Source organism: Urocitellus parryii, unplaced genomic scaffold, assembly GCF_045843805.1.
Source record: "Urocitellus parryii isolate mUroPar1 unplaced genomic scaffold, mUroPar1.hap1 Scaffold_37, whole genome shotgun sequence".
In the NCBI taxonomy this organism is placed as follows: domain Eukaryota; kingdom Metazoa; phylum Chordata; class Mammalia; order Rodentia; family Sciuridae; genus Urocitellus; species Urocitellus parryii.
In genome coordinates this window covers 7,919,422-7,944,548 of record NW_027553327.1, presented here as the reverse complement: position 1 = coordinate 7,944,548, position 25,127 = coordinate 7,919,422, and the positions used below count along the sequence as shown (strand labels likewise).

Below are 25,127 nucleotides of genomic sequence, written 5' to 3'. Positions count from 1 at the left end.
CAGAAAGCGCAGTTGGTGTATTCTGTAACTCTCCCTTACAGACAAAGGATGGATACACACTTCAGGTTGCCTGGGCCACTATTATAGGAAAAGACTATGATTGTTAGTTTTGGCATAAGCGATGGGGCCCTTTTTCCCTAGGTGACATTATGAGCTCTATTCTGCTCCCCTAACGTTCGAGTTAGGAGAGTCACGCCGTGGCACAAAAGCCCCTTGGGCCTGTTTTTCCAGAAATGAGAACTCAGCACAGCAACCCCAGGTAAGAGAAATGCAGAACCTGGTGTTGCAGGAGCTGGCCCGCCTTGCAGGGGAGGGCCCGGAGGTTTTCAGCATCTCTTGCTCTGGGTTTGTAGTGCCCGTCCTTTCCAGATCAGCTCTGGGTCCTTTTCGTCAGGAAAGACGCATTAGGGACGTCGCTGTTTCCTGGCAGGATGCCACTATCAATCCGCACCGCCCATTGCCCCTTCCAGCTTCCAACCCCGGGTAACTTTTCTCTCATGGCGTGAGCGCTCGACGCTCCTGCCACCACCCAGATGGCCGCCAGCGCCTTTTTTCTGATGCCACTGCCAAGATGGCCGCTGCCCCAGGTTTCCGCCTTCGTGGGGTGTGGCCTGGGGACTTCAGCCCCGAAACACGCGAACCGGCCGCAGCCAATGAGAAGGCAGGCAGCGCGGGCTTGGAGAGCTAGCGCCTCGACGTCCTGGCGCTCACCATGGCGGGCTCGCCGCCTCCGGGAGCAGCCGCGGGTTCCGATCCGCTGCGCCGCCGGAGGTCCTGGGCCGAGCTGCTGGTAGGTGGGCGGACCTCCGCCGGCCCGAGCCCCTTCCCTGGGCGCTTCCCCACCGCGGCTGGCCGGCTCCGGCCTGAAGGGTCCCGGCGGCCCGGCCCTCCGCCCGCTGGGCCCCCGGCCACCCCGCGGGCGGTACGCCTCGCGTCCCCTGGGCCCGGGGCAGGAGCTCGCAGGGTCGACGTCTGGAAACTGATTTTCTCCTTTTCCTTAGCGGGAAGAGTCAAGAGGCAAAAATATAATCCTGAAAGGGGACAGAAACTGAAGAACTCGGCGGTGCAACTCCTGAGACGCCACCAGAGCCTGAGTGACCTTCTGCTTGAGGTGAGAGGAAGTCGGTGTGGCCTTGGCTCCCGGCTGCCTGGGGAGGAGAGCAGGGCATCTCGGTGGAGAGCGCGGTTGAGGAGTGGGTTAACGACTCTCCCCAGGCTGCGGTCAGTCAGTTCCACTTTAAAAGTCTCAGGCCGGCCCGGTAGGAGCCTCTGGGTTTTGACAGTGGTGCACGCCCTGCTTTGATTCTAGGTGGAAGATCCACTCTGTGAAAAATTGTGCTTCGACAGATTGATTGATTGTGACAGTGACAAGGCCTCCACGGATGGTTCTTGTTCCTTCATAGGTGAGTTACACTTGGATTCTTAATTCATGGAGTTAGAGGATTTGTTATTTTATGATTTGGTGTGGGCTTGTTTTGCTGCTGTGTTTAGAAACTGACTGACTTGGGTAGGAACCAAGCTGATTTATGAAAGACCGCAGTGTGTGCTGCTCATCCACAGAGGTGCACAAGCAGAGGTTGTTGTGCCGGGAGCAGGCAGGAAGGCAGTGTGTTTCTAGGTGTGTGTCAGGGAGGAAGGAGGAGGGTAAGTGTGTTTCTAGGTGGCCACTTTCCTCCCAATTTGGGATAGTGAGATAGGGAAGGCTCTGGAGGAGATAACAAAAAATGTGTTAGATTTCTTCTTGTCCTTCATAGTTTTTTACATGACAGCTATTTTTGCAAATAGTGGAATTAACTGAATCACTAATTTGTTCTTAAGAAGTATAAAGGTAACCTTAGATAATAGGTCTGGCAGAATCTCTGATGCTGTGTGCCATTGGGAAATGATCCTGATTTTCACTGCCATAACTGGTTTTGAATCTCACAGATGATGAGTCACAAGTCCAGGGGCCAGGCATGGTTGTACATTCTTGTAAGGACTTTGAATAAGGCATGAGATCTTGTGCTGTTTATCCTTAATCACAGAAGTATGGACCCTCCACCCATTAGTAGTAGTAGTTGTTGTTTTTTATAACTTTATTTTTATTTATTTATTTATTTATTTACTTATTTATTTATTTATTTATCTGGTGCTGAGGATCAAATCCAGGGCCTTGCACATGCGAGGCGAGCACTCTACCGTTGAGCCATAACCCCAGCTCCCATCCATTAGTTTTTAAATTTCTTTTTCTTTTCTTTTTTTTTAATATTTATTTTTTAGTGTACACAGTATCTTTATTTTATTTATTTATTTTTATGTGGTGCTGAGGATCGAACCCTGGGCCTCACACGTGCTAGGCAAGTGGTCTACTGCTGAGCTACAACCCCAGCCCCTAAATTTGTTTTTTTGCTGAAGAGATGGCTACCATGCTTTAAAACTTAAATAAGTAAATAAGATAAATGCATTTTAAATAAAAATAAATTTTTCCCTGGCAACAAATAGTTGATTTCTAATACTCTACTGAAGCCTCTAAAACCATCGCATTTGCTCACTTCATAAATATGTGCTTTCAGAATCTTGAAGATAATGATCATGTACTAGAACTTTCTATTTCTTCTCATAAATTAGTTTTTGAAGCTAAGGAAGTGACTGCTTGTAGGTGTTACCTATTTCCAGGGTGCACAGCGTTTCTCACTTCAAGGAAGGTAGACTAGAGACTGGTTGCTCAGGAGTAGCCTGGTGGCTGCCTGAGAGTCAGCATTGGGGTTCCTTCTGTTAGCCCTGCAGACTGACTCCACCTGTGGCCCTTGCTTCCACCAGGTGTGTGTGGCAGAGCATTGGGAAGCCCCTACCTATAAAGGCGGTGGGATGCTTCCATCCTACAGGTCATCTGGATGCTGAAGTAATCAGGAAGACAAACTGCTGCACCCATGAACGCTTAGTGGCTGGGCACTTACCTAGCATGGACGGCCATGGAAAGGAGAAGAGTAGTTGAAAGAGCCTGCTGGGGTTCTCATTCGGTGGTGCTGGCTGAACGGTGGAGATAGAGCTCTTTGTGTAGCTGTCAGCATATCTGCTCATCCTGCTTGCCTGTGCGTGTGCACAGCTCTGGGTTCAGAAATTACCTCTCATTGTAGTAGAGCTGCTTGGTCCATGAAAGTGTCTTATTTTGGGTATCATGTTTTTCCCTTTACATTTTCCCCCCTTTTGAAGACAGTTTTCTGTGTGCTGTGGCTTAAAAAGATATTTTAACTCAAATTGCTGATGTTTTCAGGAAAAGTTTTGTTTTTTGTTTTGTCTTTAAGGCTCTGCTTTTCAGGATCAGGCCTTGAAGGTGGGGGTTCCTGTGGGGAAACTGTCGGCAAGGACAGTTGCCTGCAGTATGAAGATGGTTTGTGAGGAGCCTAGCCATCCCGTGCTGCTCATCACCGAGCAAAGAGTGAGATGCCAGTTCCCCTAAATGTCACATGTTGTTGCTCATGAGTTTGTGTGGAAATAGCACACTGCTGTAGTTTAGGTAGTCTGCCTGTCTTCAAAAAAGATCTATTGTCCTTTCAGAAGAAACTGTCTTTCTTGCTTGAGATTGCTCAGTATCTTCTGGCACACAGCATGTTCTCCCGCCTCTCCTTCTGCCAAGAAGTATGGAAAGCACAGGTAACAACCCCAACTCTGGTCTTGTCCAGCAGTGCTCTGTTGATTTGGTTGGAGCCAGAACCCTGGGTTTTCTTGGGGATTCAGTTGAATATGTTGTTTAATGATAATGAAATAAAAGTTCATCAGATGCTCCTGTGCTGGGAAGGAAGAGCCTCAGTCCTTTTGCCAGTGTCTGCCCATTGTTGGCAATCTTTATTAGAATACAGTGCATCCCAGAAACAGGGTGGTCTGCCTTCTTGGGTATATTATCATGAAGTCTTTTTCAGTGTAGTAGTAGAGTATTTAAATATACTAAAAGTATTTTTTTGAATAATTCAAACTCTGTAGGTTTACAGATATTTTTCGTTTTGGTTTTTGGTACCAGGGATTAGAACCTAGGAACATTTAACTACTGAGTCACCTCCATGGTCCTTTTTATTTTTTATCTTGAGACAGGGTCTTGCTAAGTTGCTGAGGGCCTTGCTAAGTTGATGAGCCTGGCCTCAAGCTTCAGACCCTGCTGCCTCAGCCTCCCTAACCGCTAGGATTACAGGTGTGTACCACTGCACCTGGCAGTTTACAGATTTTTTTTGAAGTTTTGAAAGTGCTCAGTTACCATTTTGTGCTAACTGCCTGAGCAAGTGTATAAAAGTGGTAACTTCCATCCTTTTATCCTGCTTATGATCCCTGTGCTCATTGCATCTAATTTAGGACAAGGCAATGACATGCACATGAAAATTGCATTGTGTCATCTTCACAATTGTGCAGAGAAGGTGTGAGGAAAGGCTTCTTGGCAGCTGAAAGTTGCCTGGAGGTTGGGGGAGGGGAGGGGATAGCAGGTGGTGGGGGACAAGATCAGCATGGTCTGAGCAGGGTCCAGTGGAATGGTGTGAATGCCTGGCCAGTCCAGGGGGGCTTCCCTGGGGGAGGCTCATGAGGAAAGGCCTATGCCATGCATAAGAGTTTGACTTTGTCCCCAAAGCGATGAGGAGCCAGTAAAGGCATCTACAGAAGAGTTGGAGTACTAGGGATTAGAACCCAGGGGCATTTAACCACTGGGTTGCTGTGTTGGCTGCATGGAGCCAGGTTGGGGTGGCTTGCGAGAGCCTGACAGGCAGCAGGTTAGACTGTGGGAACGGAGAGAAGCCCCAGGACAGCAGAAGAGCCTGAAGGGGGGTAGGAACGTGAGCCCAAAGTGAGGCATCGGGCCATGTTTCAGTGGGCATGAAGTCGGCCTACGCTGGGACATAGGCACAGACTCATAGCACTCATTTTCCTCAGAACTCTCTCTTGCTTGAAGCTGTATGGTGTCTTCATGTGCAAAGTGTCGTGAGCCTACAAGAGCCACTGGAAATGTAGTGCACTAGTGAATCCATGTTGCTTTGACATTGCTGTTTAGTATGAATTATTTACTTCCAAAAGCACCTGGAGAAGCAATTGCCTCATTGTTTAACGAGAACATTAGTTGTTATTGAAATCATGTGTGATTTTTTTCCACACCACCTGAATCCAAATGGTGGTGTGACAGTGGCTCACACTGATTAAAAAAGGTCATATCTTTTTCTTATTTCAAAAAAAGCCTGGGCTATGGGGTGGCTCAGTGTCCTCGAGCTGCCTGGAACCTGTGAGTTCCTGGGTTCTGTATGCAAAACTAAACAAAATCTCTAGATGAATTAAAGAGGAAAATGTCAATACATAAAAGCCAGCCCTGGGAGGACTTTCGTGATTTTGAAGTGGGAAGCCTAAACGTGACAGAGCCAGAAGCTATACATGGGTAGTAAACTTCACTACATGAAGTTTAGTGTGCACCTAATATACCTTGAGATGAGTGGAAATGAAAATAGTCTTCCAGAATCTGTGGAACACAGCTAAGGAAATGTTTAGAGGGCAATCCATATTTGTAAAAGCCTATATTTCAAAAAAGAATGTTATCAATCTAGGCTTAACCTCAGAGACTAGAAAGAGAAGAGCAAGTTAAGCCAGATGGAGGGAGAAAGTAATAAGGGTTATAGCAGAAACCAGTGAAGTAGGAAACAAAGACATACAGAGAGTATGTGCAAAGGAGCTGCACATGTCCCGTATGTGTCCCATCCCTGATCCCTACAGTGTTCAGTGCAGATAAGTGAACCATTTGAAATTGATTGTTTCTGGGTCATTTGCAGCCAGGCAGAACCCTGTAGCTGGTCCATGGACTTTTGGAGCAGAAAGACTAGGCTTCACAGTGGAGTGAGGGTTGCAGAAAATTGCCAAGTAAGGGGAGGCAGCCATGGGGTCAGGCAGACCCAGATCCACTGTGTGCTGTATCCCCAGCCATCCTGACATGCGGGCCGTGGTGGCGTGGCTCTTCAGGAACCTGCGCCTCCTGTGCCAGCAGATAGACACCTCCTGCCCATACCTGGACATCGCTAGGGCTGTGCTCTCTGGTATGTTCATAGTTCCTGAGAAAAGTACCTTGGGGGCGCTGGGGTTGTGGCTCAGTGGTAGAGTGCCTGACATACATGAGGCCGTGGGTTTGATCCTCAGCACCACATAAAAATAAAATAAAGATATAATGTCCAACTGAAAGTAAAAAGTAAATATTTTAAAAAAGTTCCCACTGCCAGTGGGAAGCTGAGCATCCGCCATGCCTGTGAGCGTGGGGCCCAGCAAGTTCCTGGTGTCCTGAATTTGCTTTTAGCCTCAGCAGTTGGAGGGGGTTGGCAGAGGCTGCATTTTCCATTAGTGGCCAGCTCTGTCTGCTCTGTGAGCCTTGGTTGCCTGCATTGCCTGGAATCCTCCCTTGCAAAAAGCTCCTTCCTGGTGGGATGAGCTGCATGTCCTGTATTTGCTGTGGGGGGACCATCCATGAGCCATCCCTTGAGATCTACTTCTTTGCATTAAGAGAAAAAGCCCTTAATATAAATTTGATGTATGCTAAGTACTTCCAAAATAGAGTGAGGGTAAGTCTGGCTTGGTGAGTGCGTGTATGTTGATAGGAATGGGGCTGGGTGGCCCTAGGGATCTGTGTGAGTCACAGCTGCTTGGAGACCATATGTGTGTAAATACTTTGGTTTGTGGTTTTCCAGATTTTGTGGAGCTGTTGGTTTCACAGGGATTTCAGGAAAACTCGGATCTGAGAAGAGTGGAGGAGACTGGAACAATGTCCCAGGTAGGAGGGACAGCAGAGCAGGGAGCTGCCCAACTCAGCCTCCTAGCAGCAGTGGGCTGGGGCCTGAGGAGCAGGCCCCACCAGGTCTTGGCTCCTTTTGGAACTCCTGGGCTAGTGGCTGCCATTTGTTCTGTGTCCACACTTGTAAGTTTTGCGTAAGGAAATCATTTTCTGCGAAGTGACCACTGAGGGTGTCCTGAGTTTCCAGAGGTCTCCAGGGCAGGGGTCTTCACAGCAGCACAGGTCTATCCTGGCAGCACAGGAGGGGAGGGGGTGCAGCCAGAGCGGGGGCTGTGGGTCCCGGCCTAGACCTTGCGGGGACATGCCTGGGTGTCATGGTGGGCAGCATTGGGGGATTTCTAGGTTTGTGAAGGAATTTTGGAGGTGCTCTTCTTTGTAGAGGTGACAGGTGTGTCTAATGCGAGTGCGTGACTGCCCAGACACTGCCGAGTGACATCCCTGTGCTCTGTTCTGACAGGTGGCTGCTGAGGTGCTGCAGAGCATGCTCTCATGTAAGTCAGTGGCCCCTGCAGCTGGGAACACTTGGCTGCTCAGGAGCCTTCCCAGCTTTCCGGCCTTGTCCTGGCAGTAGCTGGCCGGCGTGGTGCTGCAGAGCCCCGTTCAGTGTGGCTGCACAGTTAGCTCCAGGGCTGCACAGTGGTGCAGCTCACTGCAGCATCAGCAGCCTGCTTGTTGTGAGGATCTGGGGACCCAGTTCAGTGGCAGAGCACTTCTAGCTTGTGCCAGGCCCTGGATTCCATCCCCAGAACCACAAAAGAAAACAAAAAGCTGGCAGGCCTCGGTGTCCTCAGGGTAGGTAACTGGCTGGCTGGACCTAGTGCCATGGGATTTAAGGGCCTGCAGAGGCCTGAGACTCAGAAATTGACCCCTTTTCCCAGAGCACTTGAGGGTGGGTGCTGACAGACTGTTAGTGCCTGCTGAGTGCTGCTTCTGCCCTGTGTTGTCAGTGGCACTTGACACTTTGGCTGCCGGCCTTCAGGAGGAGTCCTCCGATCATAGGGTGGTGAGCTGCTGGTATGTGGGCAATTTGGGGAAGGGTCCATGCTCATAGGGAGGCCAGGGGCAGAAGCCTTTCAGTGGAGGCCTTCCCATGGTATTGAAACCCTTCTAGGGTAGCAACCCCTGGTCCAGGGCACCACTCTCTCCTTCATCTTCTGAGAGCCAGTAGGAAACACACCCCGTACTCCTGCTTCTGGAGTCCCTCAGGAAATGGGGCCTCCTGACGTGAGCTGAGCCCCATGGCTTCCTCCTCTCTTTGCTCTCAGACCCTACCACAGAGCTTCCCAGAACATGCTGCTGCTGTTGGTCCTCCCGTGTGGCCAGCCCCACACTGCTCTCTGGGTCCTGCTCAGATCTGCCGTTGTCAGGCTTGGTCAGGGTGGCCTTCTCTTTCCAGGGCTCTGTAGACTCACAGAGTTGAGCGTGGGAGGTGGGGGTAAGGATGTGCTTCAGTGCACAGTGGGTCAGGGCCTTGAGGGTGGAATCCCAAGAGGACAGGTAGAGGCCCCCATATTTCCAGGTCTTCTCAGTCTTTTTTTTTTTTTTTTAGAGAGAGAGAGAGAATTTTTTAATATTTATTGTTTAGTTTTTGGTGGACACAACATCTTTGTTTGTATGTGGTGCTGAGGATCGAACCCCGGGCCACATGCATGCCAGGCGAGCATGCTACCACTTGAGCCACATCCCTAGCCCTCTTCTCAGTCTTTTAATTGTTTTCCTCTTGATTTTTATCTCTTACAAGGGGCTTGATGTGCTGAATGACTCAGTGTTTCTGTTGCAGTGGTTAAAACACCATTTTGTTATTGAGTTACATGTGATGGTAGAGTGTACTTTGACATACTATGTGTACTCACATAAGAACACTGGGAGGTTATGTTCAATTCATCCTACTGTCTTTCCCATCCCCTTCCCTTCCCCTCACTCTCCTGTCCAATCCAGTGAACCTCCACCCCCTCCACCACCCCCATTGTGAGTCAGCATCTGCATATCAGAGAGAACATTCTGCCTTTAATTTTTGGGTTTGGCTTATTTCACTTAACATGATACATTCCATCCATTTCCTGGCAAATGCCATAATCTCATTCTTTATGGCTGAGTAATTCTATTGTGTATATGTGCCACATTTTCTTTATGCATTCATAAAGGGCACCTAGGTTGATGACATAGCTTAGCCATTGTGAATTGAGTTGCTATGAACATTGATGAGGCCATGTTGCTATAATATGCTGATGTTAAGTCCTTTTGGGTACAAAATTAGGAGTGCACCACGTTATTTGTGTGTGTGTATATGTGTGTGTGCGTATGTGTGTGTGTTAGTCTGCCCAAGTTGCCAGAGCAAAATATAGTGGACTGTGTGGCTTAGCAGACATTTTCTCACAGTTCTGGGTCTAAGCTGGAGTTTGAGGGCCAGCAGGTCTGGCTTCTTGTGAGGACACTCTCTGTGACCCTGTAATGAGGCCCTGTCTGTGCACCTCAGGTAGGCTCCCCACTGAGCTAGGCTGGCAGGTCCGGCCCAGACGGCCTGTTGGGCCAGATCTCTGAGACAAGCTTCCTGAGTCGGGTGGCTTGCTGTGCTGTTTCTTCTCATGTCTGTGTTTGGCTGTAGTACTTTAAGTTCAGACATTCTCTCATGGGAATGGCCAGGCTCCTGCTGGCCCGGCTGCAGTGTGCTCTGTGGAGAAGGCTGGCAGGGGTAGGACTTAACTGCTGGCCCCTTGGTTCTTGCCCCCTCGTTGCCATGGCTGTGGGTGCCTTACCCATGTTGGGGAGTCTTGCAGAGTGGCAGGCGGACCCCAGCCTAGGGACATCTGCCCCATGCTCCTTCCCTGTTCTCTCGGAGTCATTGGCTCTAACAAGAGCACAGCTGCCACAGCCACCGCACATGCCGGGTGCTATGCCCTGGTCTGCTCCTGGTGGCTGAGGCCTCCTGGCTGCCCATTTCTGCTCAGTTATGGCCCATCCTCCTTATCTGGTCTCGCCTCCAGCCTGCCTCTGCACTCTCGGCTCCTCACTGCTTCATTTCTGTCTTGATAAGACCATTTTCCTTGGATCCCACTCAAAGCCTAGAGCTGGCCAGGTGCAGTGGCCATACCTGTGATTGTAGGGACTCGGGAGGTTGAGGCAGGAGGATGCAAGTTCAAGACCAACCTGGGCAACTTAGATCCTGTCATAAAATGAAAAATAAAAAGGACTGGGGGGGGTGTAGTCAGTGGTAGAGCACCCCTGGTTTCTATTCCTTGTATCAAAAGAAGAAAGAAAAAACAAAAACCCCTGCAGCTTCATGGCCTGACCAAGAAAGCGCTTTTAAGAATAAAGAAAGGAATGCCTGCGAGACCCACGGTGCGAGGACTGGGCCTGAAGGGGCAGCCTTTCCTCCTGAGAGTCTCCCTCTGCTGTGCTCAGGCTTGGTGTGTTCCAGGCTCTCCCGTGTGGTAGGGTTTCTGCGGATGCGCTGAAGAGGTTCCTCAGCCACACCCTGACCCAGGTTCTCACTCACAGCCCTGACTGAAAGGTGGGCCCAGCACCTTGGCCCCTGTGCACTCTGGGGCAGCTCCCTGGGCCCTGATGGATTCATGGCTCTGTCCTCTACAGGAACTTGGGCCCTGAGACCTGAGGGTGCAGCTTAATGCTCTGAGTAACCCTAATCCTAACCCTAACCCTAAACCCTAAACCCTAAACACTAAACCCTAACCCTGAGCCACAACCCCAGCCCTGAGAAAGTCTTATGAGAGAATTATGGAAACTGTAGGTCTAATAAGAAAATGAGATTTTGATGGAGAATAGGAATGTCAAGTCTAATGGCCAGGGAAAGACAGTAATATGGGACTGTTTACCATAATTCACTGTAACCAGTAGTTACAAACATCCATGGTGTATACCTTCACGATTGCACTGATTGCCTTCTGCTGTCTCTTCGGAGTCTACCCAATTAAAATGCATATATATTTTAATATTTGTATTACTAGGCCTGGCAGTCTCAGTGCTGAAAAACTGTTAAATGATGATTTGAAGTTAAAACATTTGAACAAAATTTCTAAGACTAATATTTTTTTCCAATGCATTAATCAGAGAGGGGGAACTCTTCTTATAGGTGCATTATGGGTTTGCTTTGTAATTCTAAATAATATTCTAGGTGTCAGTTCTAGACAGATGTTGGTAAGACTTATTCCTATTTTGACTTAGCCCCAAAGCAACTATTGAGCCCCACATTACTTGTATTTGCTCTAGAATAGTCATTTTTAAGGGAATGATTAAAATAAACATGGGAGGAGAGATTTCAGAAATCTTATAAATATGTTTTCTCATTCAGGAATAGAAAATAATAGTTTCCCAAAGTTGGATTCCCCAGGGTCTTCCTCCCAGCTCTTTGGGCCCAAGGTGAACACAGACCCTTCCTCAGACTTCCAACATTATTGTCATGCCACCTTTTTGCTTCAGGTCCTTCCCACTGAGTCTAAAACTTAACCTCTTTCCAAAGCACCATGTTTGGGATGAGACAGTCAGGAATATGATAAAAATTCCCTAATTTCATATCTCTAGCAAAAGTTACTGAACTAATACTGTCTTATGAGACCATGCATTGAGTGCTTTAATCCTTCCCATTGCTCTGTGGAGGTGCTGATGCCCTACTATGTGTTGAGAAGATAGAAGCCAGGAGTGTTCAGTGACATGCCCTGGGCCCTGGTAAGAGCAGACATTTGAACTGTGTCTTCTTATTTCCAAGTCCAGGAGTCATGTGCCTTCTCTGGATCTTCATTCTTATCTATGGGATGGAAATGGCACCTACTCAAAGGTTGAAGGATTCAATTAATGTTTCAAGAGTCATGGATTCTGACTCATAATGGTGGCTCAGTTGGTGGGTGGTTATATTATTCCATTTCTCATGCCTCACAGAGACAGTTCGACCTACAAGAACTGTTCTTGGGTGCCATGCCTTAATCACATTCGTATACCCCACAGATGGCATAGTAAGTACTTGTTAGACAATTTGCATATTGTCAGATACTCGTCCACCATGGACTTGGAGGAAGGAGAGTCAGTGAACACAGATATTGTAGCATTTTTCACCCCCAAAGCTGAGTGTGATTTCGGTGTTGCTATATACTTTGCATGGTATAATAATATGTTCTTGATCAAAAAGTTTGACTAAGATGCATTAGAAATTACATCTTCAATGCACTAGAGGAGCTTATTGGTTACAAGAACCCTGCAGTAAATCTTTCTGTAATGTAAATATAATTCATTTGTTTTTATAAATTCAGAATGTTTTACATTCTTAAATCTGGCACATGTACTCATGAAAATGACACTGTTAAATATTATGGTTGTGAAATCCATAAATAAGAGATTTATTCCTAGTGCAGCCAGGTTCCAGTGACAGGGGATTTATGTACTGTGGGCCGATTACTATAACCACAGAAACCTCTAGATCTGCATTTTGTCATACTTGGCTTGCATGTAATTTCTTATTTAAAAAAATAAAGAGTGGAAACTCTGTACATAACAGCTCATTATTATGAAGAACAATTGCAAAGCTGAAGTGCTATTTTTTAAAAAAAAGCCTAATTATTTTATTTGTCCTACTGAGTTCTCAGTAAATGAATTATAAGTGGGTCTTTTTTCACTGATAAACTAATATTCCTGAAAAGGCTTATCTCCTAAATCATAATCTAACCCTTATATAATGCATGCGGGGGATTTGCAGAATTATCCTAGCCTGCTTGGAAACTGGGATGCAATAAAACTGTCCCTGTAGTTCTCCATTAATTGCAGCAGATCTCATGCTGGCCTGAGCTGGCTCCACCACAACAGGGTGTTTCTGCTTCCAGACACAGCGGCTGGACAAGTCTCAGCATGCCACAAGCTCCTGACCTGGTGGGCTGCTCTTTCTGCCCTGTCCTCCTGGATTCTGCTGTGTCACCAGTCGGGCCCTCCCTGTGGCCTGAATCCTTCTGTCCTCATCTTCCACCCCACGCTGTCTCTCTCCAGTGCTGATGGCCCTACTGGGCCACTCACAGGCTGGACACTCAGTTCAGCAGGTTTGGGGAGATGGCACCTCTTTTGTCCTGTTCTCCCCCCTCACAGGCTCCTTCCCCACTTGGTGGCCCAGTTGGTCTGCCCATGTTCATCTTCCACTCCAGTGAACACTGATTTTCCTTGTAGGTGGCCCCATTGCCCAGCCTATTTGAGCAAGTTCATAGCTGTTGTACTTTCCCGCTGCCCTCCTTCCCCCACCAAAAAATGCTGCCTTCTCCCTTCCCATTATGAATCCTACTAGGCTGAGGTAGTCCCTCTGACACCCATCACTCAATGTCACACCTCAGCTCCCGTCTCTGAAGTTTTCTCCCCAAACTCAATGGCTGACCTCTTAGCAAGGAAGGTTCCCAAAAGTTGGACAGAGAAGCTGGGTTTCCATTTCCTCTCCATTTTCATTTCAGCTACACCTGAAGGGTTTGTAGCTCTTCACCTCTTCCTGCTTTTCCTCGGGTAGTTGTTTTATCTGCATGCACCTCTTCCTAGACATGCTGTAGCCCCCATTTCCCTTAGTTACTTTTGTAGGCATCAGCCTCTGTTCAGAAAGCAGACTGCCATGGTAGCCAGCAGCTATGGGGTCACCTGCTTCCCTTCCCAGTGAGTGCACGAGGCCAGGCTGTTTGAGAGGAGCATCAACAAATCAGCAGCTGACAGCAGCAGGCCAAGCTCAAATCAACTTTGCCCTGTTTGGGTGTCCAGGGCTTAGGGAGGTCAGTCAGTGCCTGGACCTGCCACAGACCAGGTCTGGATTCTGCTCGTGGTGGTGGTGGATGACTGTGCCTGGCCCTCTTCTCTCTGGTGGGGGTATACCTGGGGTCCTTTCGGTTGTAGCAGGGCTGCTCAGAGCCTTCACTACACAGAGTGCAGTGCCTGCCAGGCCTGTGGATGCAGATCCTTCTCTCCAGAGCTTTCTAGATCAGCTGTTCCCAGGCCACATTTTGGAGAATCTCATTTCTTCTCATATTTGCATTTTAAAATATAAATATGGCAAAACTGAAACTTTTCTACAAATAAAACATCAAGTAAAAGCTTCTCATTAGTATGTCCTGTCATGTTTTCATACAAAGATGTTAACAATGGTTTGTTGTAAACACTTGTGTGGAAGGAAGAGTCCTCATTCCAGGTGCCATCTGGTTCCCATGCACATAAGGTTTTCTGGACACATTTTCATGGTGAGCAACTCTGGGGAGACTGCCTTGCTTTCTTATTGTCTGCAGTGAGGAGACTGTTTATTCTCTTATATGCAGAAAAAAATTCCAGGTTCAAGAGAAATGGCTTCTTTCTCAAGGCCATTGAAAATATATTTTCATCCTATAAATTACAAATGAATGTTTCTCCCTGAATAGCTCAAGAAAATGAATATTATTTAGGGTAAAGGTTGAGCAGAAAAAAATTGAAATAATGAAACATAAAATGAAATCTTACAAATAATTCTAATGTCAATTTTTATGAACATAATGCACATCAAAACAGCTCATACTGATGAACCAGAGCTGGTCTGTTTGAAGTGAGGATAGCCAGTCCCTTGCTGCACTCCAAGATCCCAAAGTGACTATTCACATAGATGCCTGCTTAGGCCTCTGGCCTAGTGGTCACTTTGAAAAGTACAGGTTCAGTATGACCTGGTGGTGTCCACCTTTAATCCCAGTGACTGGGAGGCTGAGGCAAGAGGATTGGAAGTTTCAAGGCCAGCCTCCACAGCTTGGTGAGACCCTCACAATTTATTGAGACCCTATCTCAAAAAAGGACTGGGGTTTAGCTCAGCAGTAGAGTGTCCTGGGTTCCATCTGTGCTAGAACCTGGTGGTGTCCACCTCTAATCCCAGTGACTGGGAGGCTGAGGCAAGAGGATTGGAAGTTTCAAGGCCAGCCTCCACAGCTTGGTGAGACCCTCACAATTTATTGAGACCCTATCTCAAAAAAGGACTGGGGTTTAGCTCAGCAGTAGAGTGTCCTGGGTTCCATCTGTGCTACCAAAAAAAAAAAAAAAAAAAAAAAAAAGCTCTGGTTCTAGGATATAATGACCAGCCAGAACCAACTAGAACGGTTAAAGTTTTTTTTTTTTTTTTCATTCCAACCCATTTTATTTGGCCTCACGTCAGAATTTATAGGTTGGATTAATTTCCAAGTTCAAGGCAATAATACAGAGCACAGAACAAGACTTTTTACTTTATTTACTGGAGGATGTAAACCACCAGTTGATTGACATCCTTGGGTAGTCTCTACCAGTTTTCTCCTTGGTAACTGCCTGACTGGAGTCCATGCCTGTGCACAGTGTGAGGGAGCAGTCTCCAGCCACCTTCGTTGCAATCCTTACTCAAGTTTGAACTTGGGCTGAGAAGGTGGTGAGGCTGTGGTCCTCTGGCTCTTAATTAGAATCTGTACTTCATCAAACTGTCCTGACCCTGGTTATTTTTTTTTAAAGAGAGAGTGAGAGAGGAGAGAGAGTGAGAGAGAGAGAGAGAGAGAGAGAGAGAGAGAGAGAGAGAATTTTTTTAATATTTATTTTTTTAGTTCTCGGCGGACACAACATCTTTGTTGGTATGTGGTGCTGAGGATCGAACCCGGGCCGCACGCATGCCAGGCGAGTGCGCTACCGCTTGAGCCACATCCCCAGCCCTGACCCTGGTTATTGATGTGCAGGTAGAATTTGCCTCTATGTAACTTCAAGGCCACACCAGCTGTGCTCTGGCAAGTCTGCTGTGTCCACCGCACCCTCCGATGCCACCTCCCCTCTCCTCCCCTTGATGATGTTCTTATTCACACTTAACAGTTTGACTCACATGCCAGGAATGATGTCAGCCAAAATAAAAAAGGGCCCTTTTTTTTTGTTTCATCACAAAGTATTGTTCCAGACAGTTACCCTAGAACCCAAATTATCATCTTTGGGAAAGGAGCAGAGGCCCCATCACTTGAAGTAAGGGGTAAAAGGGCAGAAATTCCCTTCTTTAATAATAATCAGGGAAATGTGAAAATTTTGTTCATTTAAAAAAGGTACATTAAAAAAGGTTAGTCTGACCATATGTTTCACATCTCTCAAAAATTTTTAAAGTAGTTTTGTAAATAAAAAAATAAGGGCTGGGGTGTGGCTTGGTGGTAAAGCTAGCATGCAGGAGACCCCAAGTTTCATCCCAGTACTGAAGAAGAAAGAGAAGGAAGAATACAATGTATTGCTAAGAAAATTCAAGTAATACCAAGAAGTAACAAATGAAAAGTAACATTCTCTGCTTCTCCGGCTACTACCCCAGGAGGACTCCCCAACATTAAACACTCCTGGCCTCCCGCTATGGGGTCCTCCTCCGGATGAGCCTGAAGCCCAAGCCTGTTGGATGCTGCTGTGGTACAGGTGATCTGCCCAAGGTGCCTTACAGCTGAGCCCTTGCTACCCATGTCTGATCACCCAGGCTGTCCCCTTCATTTGTGCTGGACTCTCCTCTCACCCTGTGTGCCTGAAGTTTGCCTGCATCCTGTCTTGGATTTGGATGGTAGACCCTTTTGTTGTTGTTGTTTATGTGTAATTTCACTCTGTATTAGCCATTATATATTAATCCTCTACTGTGAACAATTATTCTTACAATTAAATGGAGTTAATCCTCAAATTGGTTATTTGACATTGTTTTTCCAGTCATTTCTCCATAGTTGTACTTCACTATCCAGCAAATTTCTGGAGAGGGATGTTTATAGTCTTGGGGCTTGGGGTTTGTATGGTTCATTAGCCTTTTTGGTTTTTGTTTGTTTGCATTTTTAAAACTGTGTCCTTTGTACTGGAATGATAATTTAGGTAGATATAAAATTCTGAGCTCACACTTGAGCATTGTAGTACTCGACTTTCATTTTTTTAAAATTTATTTTTTACTTATAGGTGGACACAAGGTCTTTATTTTACTTTATGTGGAGCTGAGGATCGAACCCAGTGCCGCCTCATGCATGCTACACGAGCGCTTTACCTCTGAGCCACAACCCCAGCTCTCCACTTTAGTTTATATATATATAATTTAAGTTGTTGATAGACCTTTGTTTATTTATTTATATGTGGTACTGAGGATCGAACCTAGTGCCTCACACTTGCTAGCCAAGTGCACTACCGCTGAGCCCCAGCCCCAGCCCTTTTTTTTTCAATTTAATTTTTTTAATTAGCTACACATGACATTACAATGATCTTGGCAATTCAAACATTTGAATCATTGGGGTATAATTTCTCATTTTTCTACATAGCAAGACATTATTAAAAGAAAGAAATCTTCACTTTTAATCCCTTCTTCCACAAACATCTCACCACACATTTTTGGATTCCTAGGTTATGTAGTCAGATATGTGAGGTAACTAAACTTATACTTAATACCTACCCTAGGATCTTGACTTCAATATTAACAGCATTTAACTGACTCAGCCTGGGATTCTCCAAGACTCCTAAATATTCTTTTAGATTTTCATTTCTTCCCAATTTATATAGAAACATATATTTCTTATTTAACATTTATTGAGCACTTCTGTATACTACATGCTACAAACTGGGGCAAGATTAGCAAATAAGCCAGAGTTTCTACCCCTGAGGGTTTTAATAGACTGTTGGATCTGAGAGGACAGATGAGAACAAATGAGTTAGTTATTTTATCCTGTGTTTGCTTTGGTAGGCAATTTTACATGTGAGTTTTAATTAATAAAAACATATTTGTAATTTTAAGTTCTGATTAAAAGTACTGGTAGCTCTTATTCATTTTTTCCTACTGCTGAAGGTCTATATAAAAATCTATATTTTAATTGGGTCCTGGAGACGGACTTTTAGTTTTAGGACTTTGTCAATGTTTTCCTGCCAATCTCTCCTATGAAGTAGGATTTGCTATGACTAGAAGCAGTGTTCTTGGGGAAGACCATTTCCCAATTCAGTTTTGAGTAAACTCCTAAGTACATTTGGGGCTGACATTCTCAGGCATATTTGGGCATTTCACATGGTCAGTGATCAGAGAAATATATATACACAATGGAAGTTAGGCTTAATTTTGGGAAGATGCCAATTCAAGAGTGCAATTCCATTCTGCTAATCAGTCAGGTTACACCCAGGTCTCCCTAAGGCTGACAATAGCTACTGCTGTTACTCCAGAACAGTTTCCCCCTTCCAGCTATATTGATATCTTGCCTACTTATCTTCACTATCAAACTCATTTTCCTTCTCCTTTACATCCTGTATCTGGGAAAAGCATTATCATGCCTCAAGGAATTGCTGATTCCTTGATCTACTTTTCCTCTTTCATCTAAGCAGTTACCAATCTCAGTGTCCAAGCCCATCTTTTATGTATTTCCACAGCTTCTGTCTGAGTTCTTCCCAGTTCAGGAAACAAATTCTGATTTCCATTTCCCCTGCCTCTATACATGTTGCTGTGTGTCTGGAATAGCTTTAAACCTGTAAATGTGAGAAATTTCCTCTTCTGCACCTGATTAAATTAATGTTTTTGTCCTCCAATTCTTACACTAGTTGTTAGTTTCTTCTTGGAAGCCTTCCCTGATCACCTGTGGGCTGATATTTGACTCACAGTCCCTCAGTTGTGAATCTACAACACTCTGCTTGTCATATTGGATCTTAATTCTCTTTACTTGTTTCTCTTTATCCTTCAAATCCTTGCACAGGAGCTGGCCCATGGTAAATATTTACTGGTTGATGGGTTGGTTGGGCTTGTTAATATCTCTTAGTCTTTTCTGGTCCCAATTTCTTTCCTTGGTTTTCAGTTCCTTTTTTTGTGTTTTGTTTTGAGCTCTGGCGGGAACAGAACTGTGCTTGTTTTATTTCTCCTTCATTTTAACTCCTGGCATGTTAACCCCCAGGATGGCCACCTGCTCACTTGAAGGAAGTGTGTCCACTGTGGTGTGGCTTGTCCACCAGCCTGGCTGTGTCCCCTTGAGAGCAGAGGCCCATCTTGGGGCAAGGAGACAAGAGTACACAGATCCCACCCATGCTCCCGCTTTCTGCCTCCTCCCTGCCCGGGGCTGTCTGGAGGACAGGTGGGACCCTGCTGCCCACTGACAGGCCTGCTCTGTCTGTGGGGAAGCCCCAGCCACTGATGCCTAACTGGAGCGTGGGGACCATGTTGGACAGTGTTCCCAAACCTTTTAGGTGTGGCCTCGATGTTAGCATCTGGACCATTGTAGACAATATATTGGGACAGAGTCTTTGGCTTGGTCAGAGCTCAGGTGGGAATCGAGAGTTGTGCAGGTACCCAAAGGCTGGCACCTTGCTTTTTATTTTCCTAATCTTCAGGTCAGAAGGTCTCCATACAGTGGACAAAAACCAAGTAAAGCAAACTAGTTCTGGTCACTTTGCTGGTATCCTGGAAGCTCTAGGCTTTAAAACACAACTAAAATCTGATCTCAGGGGAGCTGGAAGTTCCAGTGTGCGAGACAGAGGCTGGTGGTAGAGCTGATTTGATTTTCTCTGAACAGCAGGTCTGGGTAAGCACGTGAGGCTCTGAGTCTTAGAATTGTACCAGGTCGAGGAGGGCAGTGGGGGAGGTCCCCTGTGTTTCAGTTCCTGCAGATGCTCCCCATGCTGTCCTCCAGGAGTTGCTTCCCAGTTTGGACTGACGGACAGGGTGGACGTTCTCAGCTTGGCCCTCTGCCTCCCTGTGTGATCTCAGTAGCACCTCATTTAGGCTCTCAGCACAAGGATACTGCAGGTGACTTAGGCTTACAACCAACTTAAAGTGACTTGCCCAAGGTCACACAGCTGGTGATAAAAATCAACCTGTAAAGAGTTTGATAACCCCTTAGGGTTGACTCTACCCAACGTCTCAGCCTGGTAGCAACAAGTGCAGGAGGCCCTCCAGGGCCCAGTGTGGTAGCACACACCTGTGATCTCAGCAACTCAGGAGGCTGAGGCAGGAGGATCACAAGTTCATGGCCAGCCTGGGCAACTCAGGATGTTAACCCCCAGGATGGCCACCAAAATAAAAATTGAAGATGCCTGGGGAAGTAGCTCAGTGGTGGAGCACCCCTGGGTTCAGTCCCTAGTAACACCACCACCAACAACAACAACAATGAAAGGGTCCTTTTGAATATTTTTGTTTTTATTGCCATTACTTTTCAGATATTCAGGTCCAAAGTTTATATTGCTGTTGGTGAGGAGAGGGATTCACACTTTTAGAAAACCTGTTGAAGAAGCTCTCTGAGACTGTAAGTGCCTTGATTTAACAAGTGTTGTCTTTTTGTCCAGGTGCACTTAGAACTACCTCCCAGCTCCTTCATGGTGCAGACCCAAGAAGACTTCGACCTGCTGAAATCCAGCAACATGAGAAGATACGAAGTCCTCCGGGAGATCCTCTTGGCTCTGGGTGTCAGCTGTGACCTGCGAGAAGCTCCTGCCTTAATGCCCCTGTACCTGCTGTTGGCTTTGGAGGTGAGCACCTCATACTCCGCTCTGTGGCTGTTCCCATTGGCTTTGGTGTTGATTTTTATCATGATTTTCCATTTCTGCGTTGACTTTGAGTTTAGGAACCCTCTTACTGATGTGCGGGTGTCTCTGACTTGTTTTGGTGTGCGTAGGTAAGGGAGGTGGAGAAGACTGGAATTCAGGAGGTGTCAGGTCTGCAAGTTATGACCCTTTTTAGGGGGAGGATCCCTGTTGTGTGTGTCGAGAGTGAACAGTGCCCCTCCACATCTGTGGGCTCTAAATCTGAGGGTGTAGCCAGCCAACTTCAAAAAACAGTGGAGAAATTAATTGTCTCTACTGAGCACGTGCAGGCTTCTCTCCTGTCCTCACTCCCTAGACAACACAGTGTGATACTACTCACACAGCACTCACATTGTGGGAGGTGTGCAGGTCATCTGGAGTTCATTTAGGGGATTCAGAGGATGTGCGTAGGTTAAATGCAAATACTCTGTCCTTTTCTATGAGGGACCTGGGCACCTGTGGACCTCAGTGTGCATTGGAAGGCAGTGCTGGGCCCAGTCCCCCATGGATCCCAAGGGATGGCTACATTTGGGAACCATAATTGTTTGGGATCAAAACGAGTTATTTTGTTCTGGGCCTTCCTCAGCGTATCTTTGGATGAGGAAGTCCCAGCTTCCCTGTGTTGTGCAGACGTCTGCCATCTTGTGGCAGAAGTGCTCTGGATCTCCATCCCTGTCACTTGTGTCTAGAAGGAAAATGCCCTGAGCTGGGGATGTGTTTGGGGATTCTCTGGCCTCGGGTCTGCATTTGCTCCCTGTTGTTGAAACCGGGTTTCGGGCAGGCCACCAAATTCTACAGGTGTGTGTTCCTGCTAATCCCCTCACGTGGCCCTGCCTGTCAGTTTCTTATTCCTAGTGACAATCTGATTATCTTGGGGGTGTCTCTTCATTGTCTCCCCTTAACAGGGGGATCTGAGTTTAGTGATGTGACCATGTAGCTTCAGAAAATACCCTGCTGCCCAGGTGACGTACACACCGGGTTCACCTGCCCTCCCTTGAGAAGAACAAAACATATCCTTCGCCCCAACAGAGGAGCTAGAGAGGGCACTGTCTTCCTGACCGCTCGGGTCCTTGGCAAGCTGAATTTACAGAGGGATGCCATCTGCTCCTTGGAGAAGACAGATGTCAAACCCGAGAGCTGCCTCGCAGGATTCCCTGAGGACAGAGTGAAATAATATCTGTGGAAGTTCTGTGTGAATTATTATTAAATAACAGCTTATTAAATAAGCTAATAATAAAATATAATAATAACAATTTATTTTAATAAAATATAATTATGTACTATATGATTATATATAATATAGATTATGATACAAAGAATTATTATTTAAATAACAGTGTAACAATGATTATTATAGGTTTTGGGGAGGTTGAATGAGTTAAAGTTTAGAATGTGTTTGACCAGTGCCTGGCACCTAGTCTAGAAAAACCAAAGGTAATGTGTTTAATTTTAAAAATTAATAGTACAGCAATGAGGGCTGGGGTTGTGGCTCAGTGAAGAGCACTTGTCTGCATATGTGAGGCCCTGGGTTCAGTTCTCAGTACTGCATATAAATAAATAAGGGTCCATTGACAACTAAAATAATATTTTTTAAAATGCAGCAAGGGATTGTTTCTTGTTTAAGAAACATGCTCTTGCTGTGTTTTCCTCACCCAGCTCTTGACAGCTTGCCCTGCTCCTGATGCATGCCTGGGGAGTTATGATGGGGCTTTTGTTTGTACCTTCGTCTCAGGAACTCAGAATTCCCCGTCTTTCATCTGTTTCATGCATTCAGATACTAGAAGGAAAAGCACCACTCTGTGGTACAGAAACACCACAATAAAGCCATCTGCAGCATTTCAGGTCCTGTAGATAAGCCCCTTGTAGGAGGGGCGGGGCCCTGTGGGTGAGGACTGCGGGTCCTGGGGGAGTGTGACGTCATGGTCTGGAGCTTCTCTCTCCTTTCCTGAGCTGGACTGGACTGGGAGGGAGTGCCTGTCTGCTCCGGGGCTCCCCCCATGTGGACCAGACTGGCCCTTGGTAGTGCTCCCTCACCTTTCCTGGGAACTCTGACCATGGTGGACTCGGGACTGGGACCTTGGCACTCTTGGACTGAGAACAGAGAAGAAAGAGTGGCCTGTGAGCAGACATTTGGAACACTGGTCTTTTTTGGTATATTCTTTTTTTTTAAGTTGTAGGTGGACACAATATCTTTATTTTATTTTTATGTGGTGCTGAGGATTAAACCCAGTGCCCCACGCATGCTAGGCGAGTGCTCTATCTTTGAGCCACAACCTCAGCCCATTCTGGTATATTCTTTAGGGTGGGCATAACGGAAATACCCAAGCTAAAACTTTGTGTTATGCGTCTACTTACCTTAAAACATATTTTTGTCCTTCCAGTTATTTAAACTGTCTGGGGCAGCAGGTGTGGGAGAAAATTTTCCCCTATTATTGATCAATTGGGGGAATATTGATTCACCCTTCATAAACTAGGCGAGGCTGGTTAAAGCAAGCGTTTGCTCTGTGGACACACAAATGTTCCCTACCAGCCCCACCTTACATACCAGCCTAAGAAATGTTGGGTCCTGTTTGGTCTTCTTGGGTGTCTCTGCTGTGGACTGCTTTTTAAAATTTTTTTTTTTATTGTTGGTTGTTCAAAACATTACATAGTTCTTGACATATCATATTTCACACTTTGATTCAAATGGGTTATGAACTCCCATTTTTACCCCATATACAGATTGCAGAATCACATCAGTTACACTTCCATTGATTTACATATTGCCATACTAGTGTCTGTTGTATTCTACTGCCTTTCCTATCCTCTACTATCCCCCCTCCCCTCCCCTCCCCTCTTCTCTCTCTACCCCCTCTACTGTAATTCATTTCTCCCCCTTGTATTATTTTCCCCTTTCCCCTCACTTCCTCTTGTATGTAATTTTGTATAACCCTGAGGGTCTCCTTCCATTTCCATGCAATTTCCCTTCTCTCTCATTTTCCCTCCCACCTCTCATCCCTGTTTAATGTTAATCTTCTTCTCATGCTCTTTGTCCCTACTCTGTTCTTAGTTACTCTCCTTATATCAAAGAAGATATTTGGCATTTGTTTTTTAGGGATTGGCTGGCTTCACTTAGCATAATCTGCTCTAATGCCATCCATTTCCCTCCAAATTCTATGATTTTGTTATTTTTTAATGCAGAGTAATACTCCATTGTGTATAAATGCCACATATTTTTTATCCATTCATCTATTGAAGGGCATCTAGGTTGGTTCCACAGTCTTGCTATTGTGAATTGTGCTGCATGTCGGAGACCAGCTCCAACAGGGGGTCTCAGGAGACTAACGGATGGTGAGGAGTTGGCGAAAGAGGGGGTGGAGAAACAACACAGACACCAAAGTGAAGGTGTTGATCCCAATCTTTACTTGTGAAGTTGATCATATATACTTTTCATTTTGGCAGGCTTACAGTACTTTGTGGTTACAAAACAGGAATCATTATTCAAAGAAACAAAATATTACGTAGTTACAATTAGAATAGAAGAATGTATCTTGGCTTATGCATAAGCAAACATTTGTACTTTCAGTTCGAGTTTTGCTTTGAGCTGTTTCTGCTTAGTTAACTTTTAATAATAGTTACAAATGTCCCAAACTATTGGCCTATACCTTGACTATTCTTTCTTGACTTACTGACTGGAACCGGTGTCATGGTTACAGCAAGTGGTTGACTTGTTATTAATTTTAATCAAACAAGAGTAAGAGCACAAACCATTGTGTACAGGAACAAAAACAAGTTGCCCAGTACTAAGCACTAATCTATCTTCTTAACATTAATTTTTCTTCTCTAGATTTTAATTTAATTTCTCAAAAACTTCCTTGACAGGAATACAGGGAGTTTTTCATTAGACATTAACAATTTACGCTCCACAGCTGAATCATTGTATTTAGAGCCAACAGATCTATGCTTTAGAAGTAGTTGCATTAATTGGGAAAGTCATGTTTTTTCCTTCATACTTAATGGTCATATGAGAAATCACAACTATACTTATTAAAGGAATACAAAAACAAATCAGCCCATTCCCAGAAACATACTGCGCTCCTCCAGAGGATGGACACCTTGCGCCATCCACCTCAGTACGGCCTTGCCATTGCCTGAGTCATGGGAGGGGCGCAGCAGCTGCAATGAACATCGATGTAGCAGTTGGACTGCTTTTTTCTATTTGCTCATTTCTGGCTATACTCCTTGTGTGTGTGTGTGTGTGTGTACACATGTCTGCACACACTTGTACATATTTTTATTTTTGCTGTACTGGGATTGAACCCAGGGCCTCATGCATGCTAGGCAAGTGCTCTTCCCTTGAACTAAGCCCCAAGACTGTATCCATTCCTTAATATTTATCAACTCCTCTTAAAAGACCTTGAATCTACTAAGAAGGACATTGTCAGAAGTTTAATATTATTATTTTCCAATGAATTTGAAAATAGATAAACTGAGATGGCCTTTCTGGAGGTGGCCAGATGGTTGCTCTTGCTGTGGTTGTCCTGATGTCACTGAGGCTGAGACAGACACATCTGAGTACCTAGTCATCGTGCTGCTGGATTCATATTTACAGACACAGACCCAAGAGTTGGGAATACAAGTGGGTTGTTCTTTAGCTTTCTTTCCTGTGGCCTTAATAGATCACATTGACGCCTGTGGGATTACGTTACATAAAAGGACCTTGGCACTGCCAACTGCTGGAATCACCTGTCCTAGAACTTGGATGTCTCAGGGTTTTATTTCCTGCTTTCTGGAAAATACTCTGATGCTGTAAGCCAAGCTTCCACCACAAGGTGTCGCTGCTGAGCTAGGCTGCCTGCATATGGGCCCCTAGAACCACAAAGTAGTTCTTGAG

At 45.8% G+C, this 25,127-nt stretch overlaps 1 protein-coding gene across 1 annotated transcript in view; it reads left to right on the top strand.

Annotated features, from left to right (window-relative positions):
- The first annotated feature begins 712 nt into the window (after window positions 1–712).
- Window positions 713–25,127, top strand: part of LOC144252179 (Fanconi anemia group A protein-like) — a 31,415-nt gene continuing 7,000 nt past the window's right edge. The window contains exons 1-9 of the mRNA XM_077794680.1: window positions 713–794; window positions 1,002–1,111; window positions 1,310–1,403; window positions 3,285–3,418; window positions 3,538–3,633; window positions 4,894–4,967; window positions 5,923–6,035; window positions 6,678–6,760; window positions 20,018–20,200. Of these exons, the coding sequence (XP_077650806.1) occupies window positions 713–794; window positions 1,002–1,111; window positions 1,310–1,403; window positions 3,285–3,418; window positions 3,538–3,633; window positions 4,894–4,967; window positions 5,923–6,035; window positions 6,678–6,760; window positions 20,018–20,200 (969 nt within the window). The remainder of the gene's footprint in view (window positions 795–1,001; window positions 1,112–1,309; window positions 1,404–3,284; window positions 3,419–3,537; window positions 3,634–4,893; window positions 4,968–5,922; window positions 6,036–6,677; window positions 6,761–20,017; window positions 20,201–25,127) is intronic.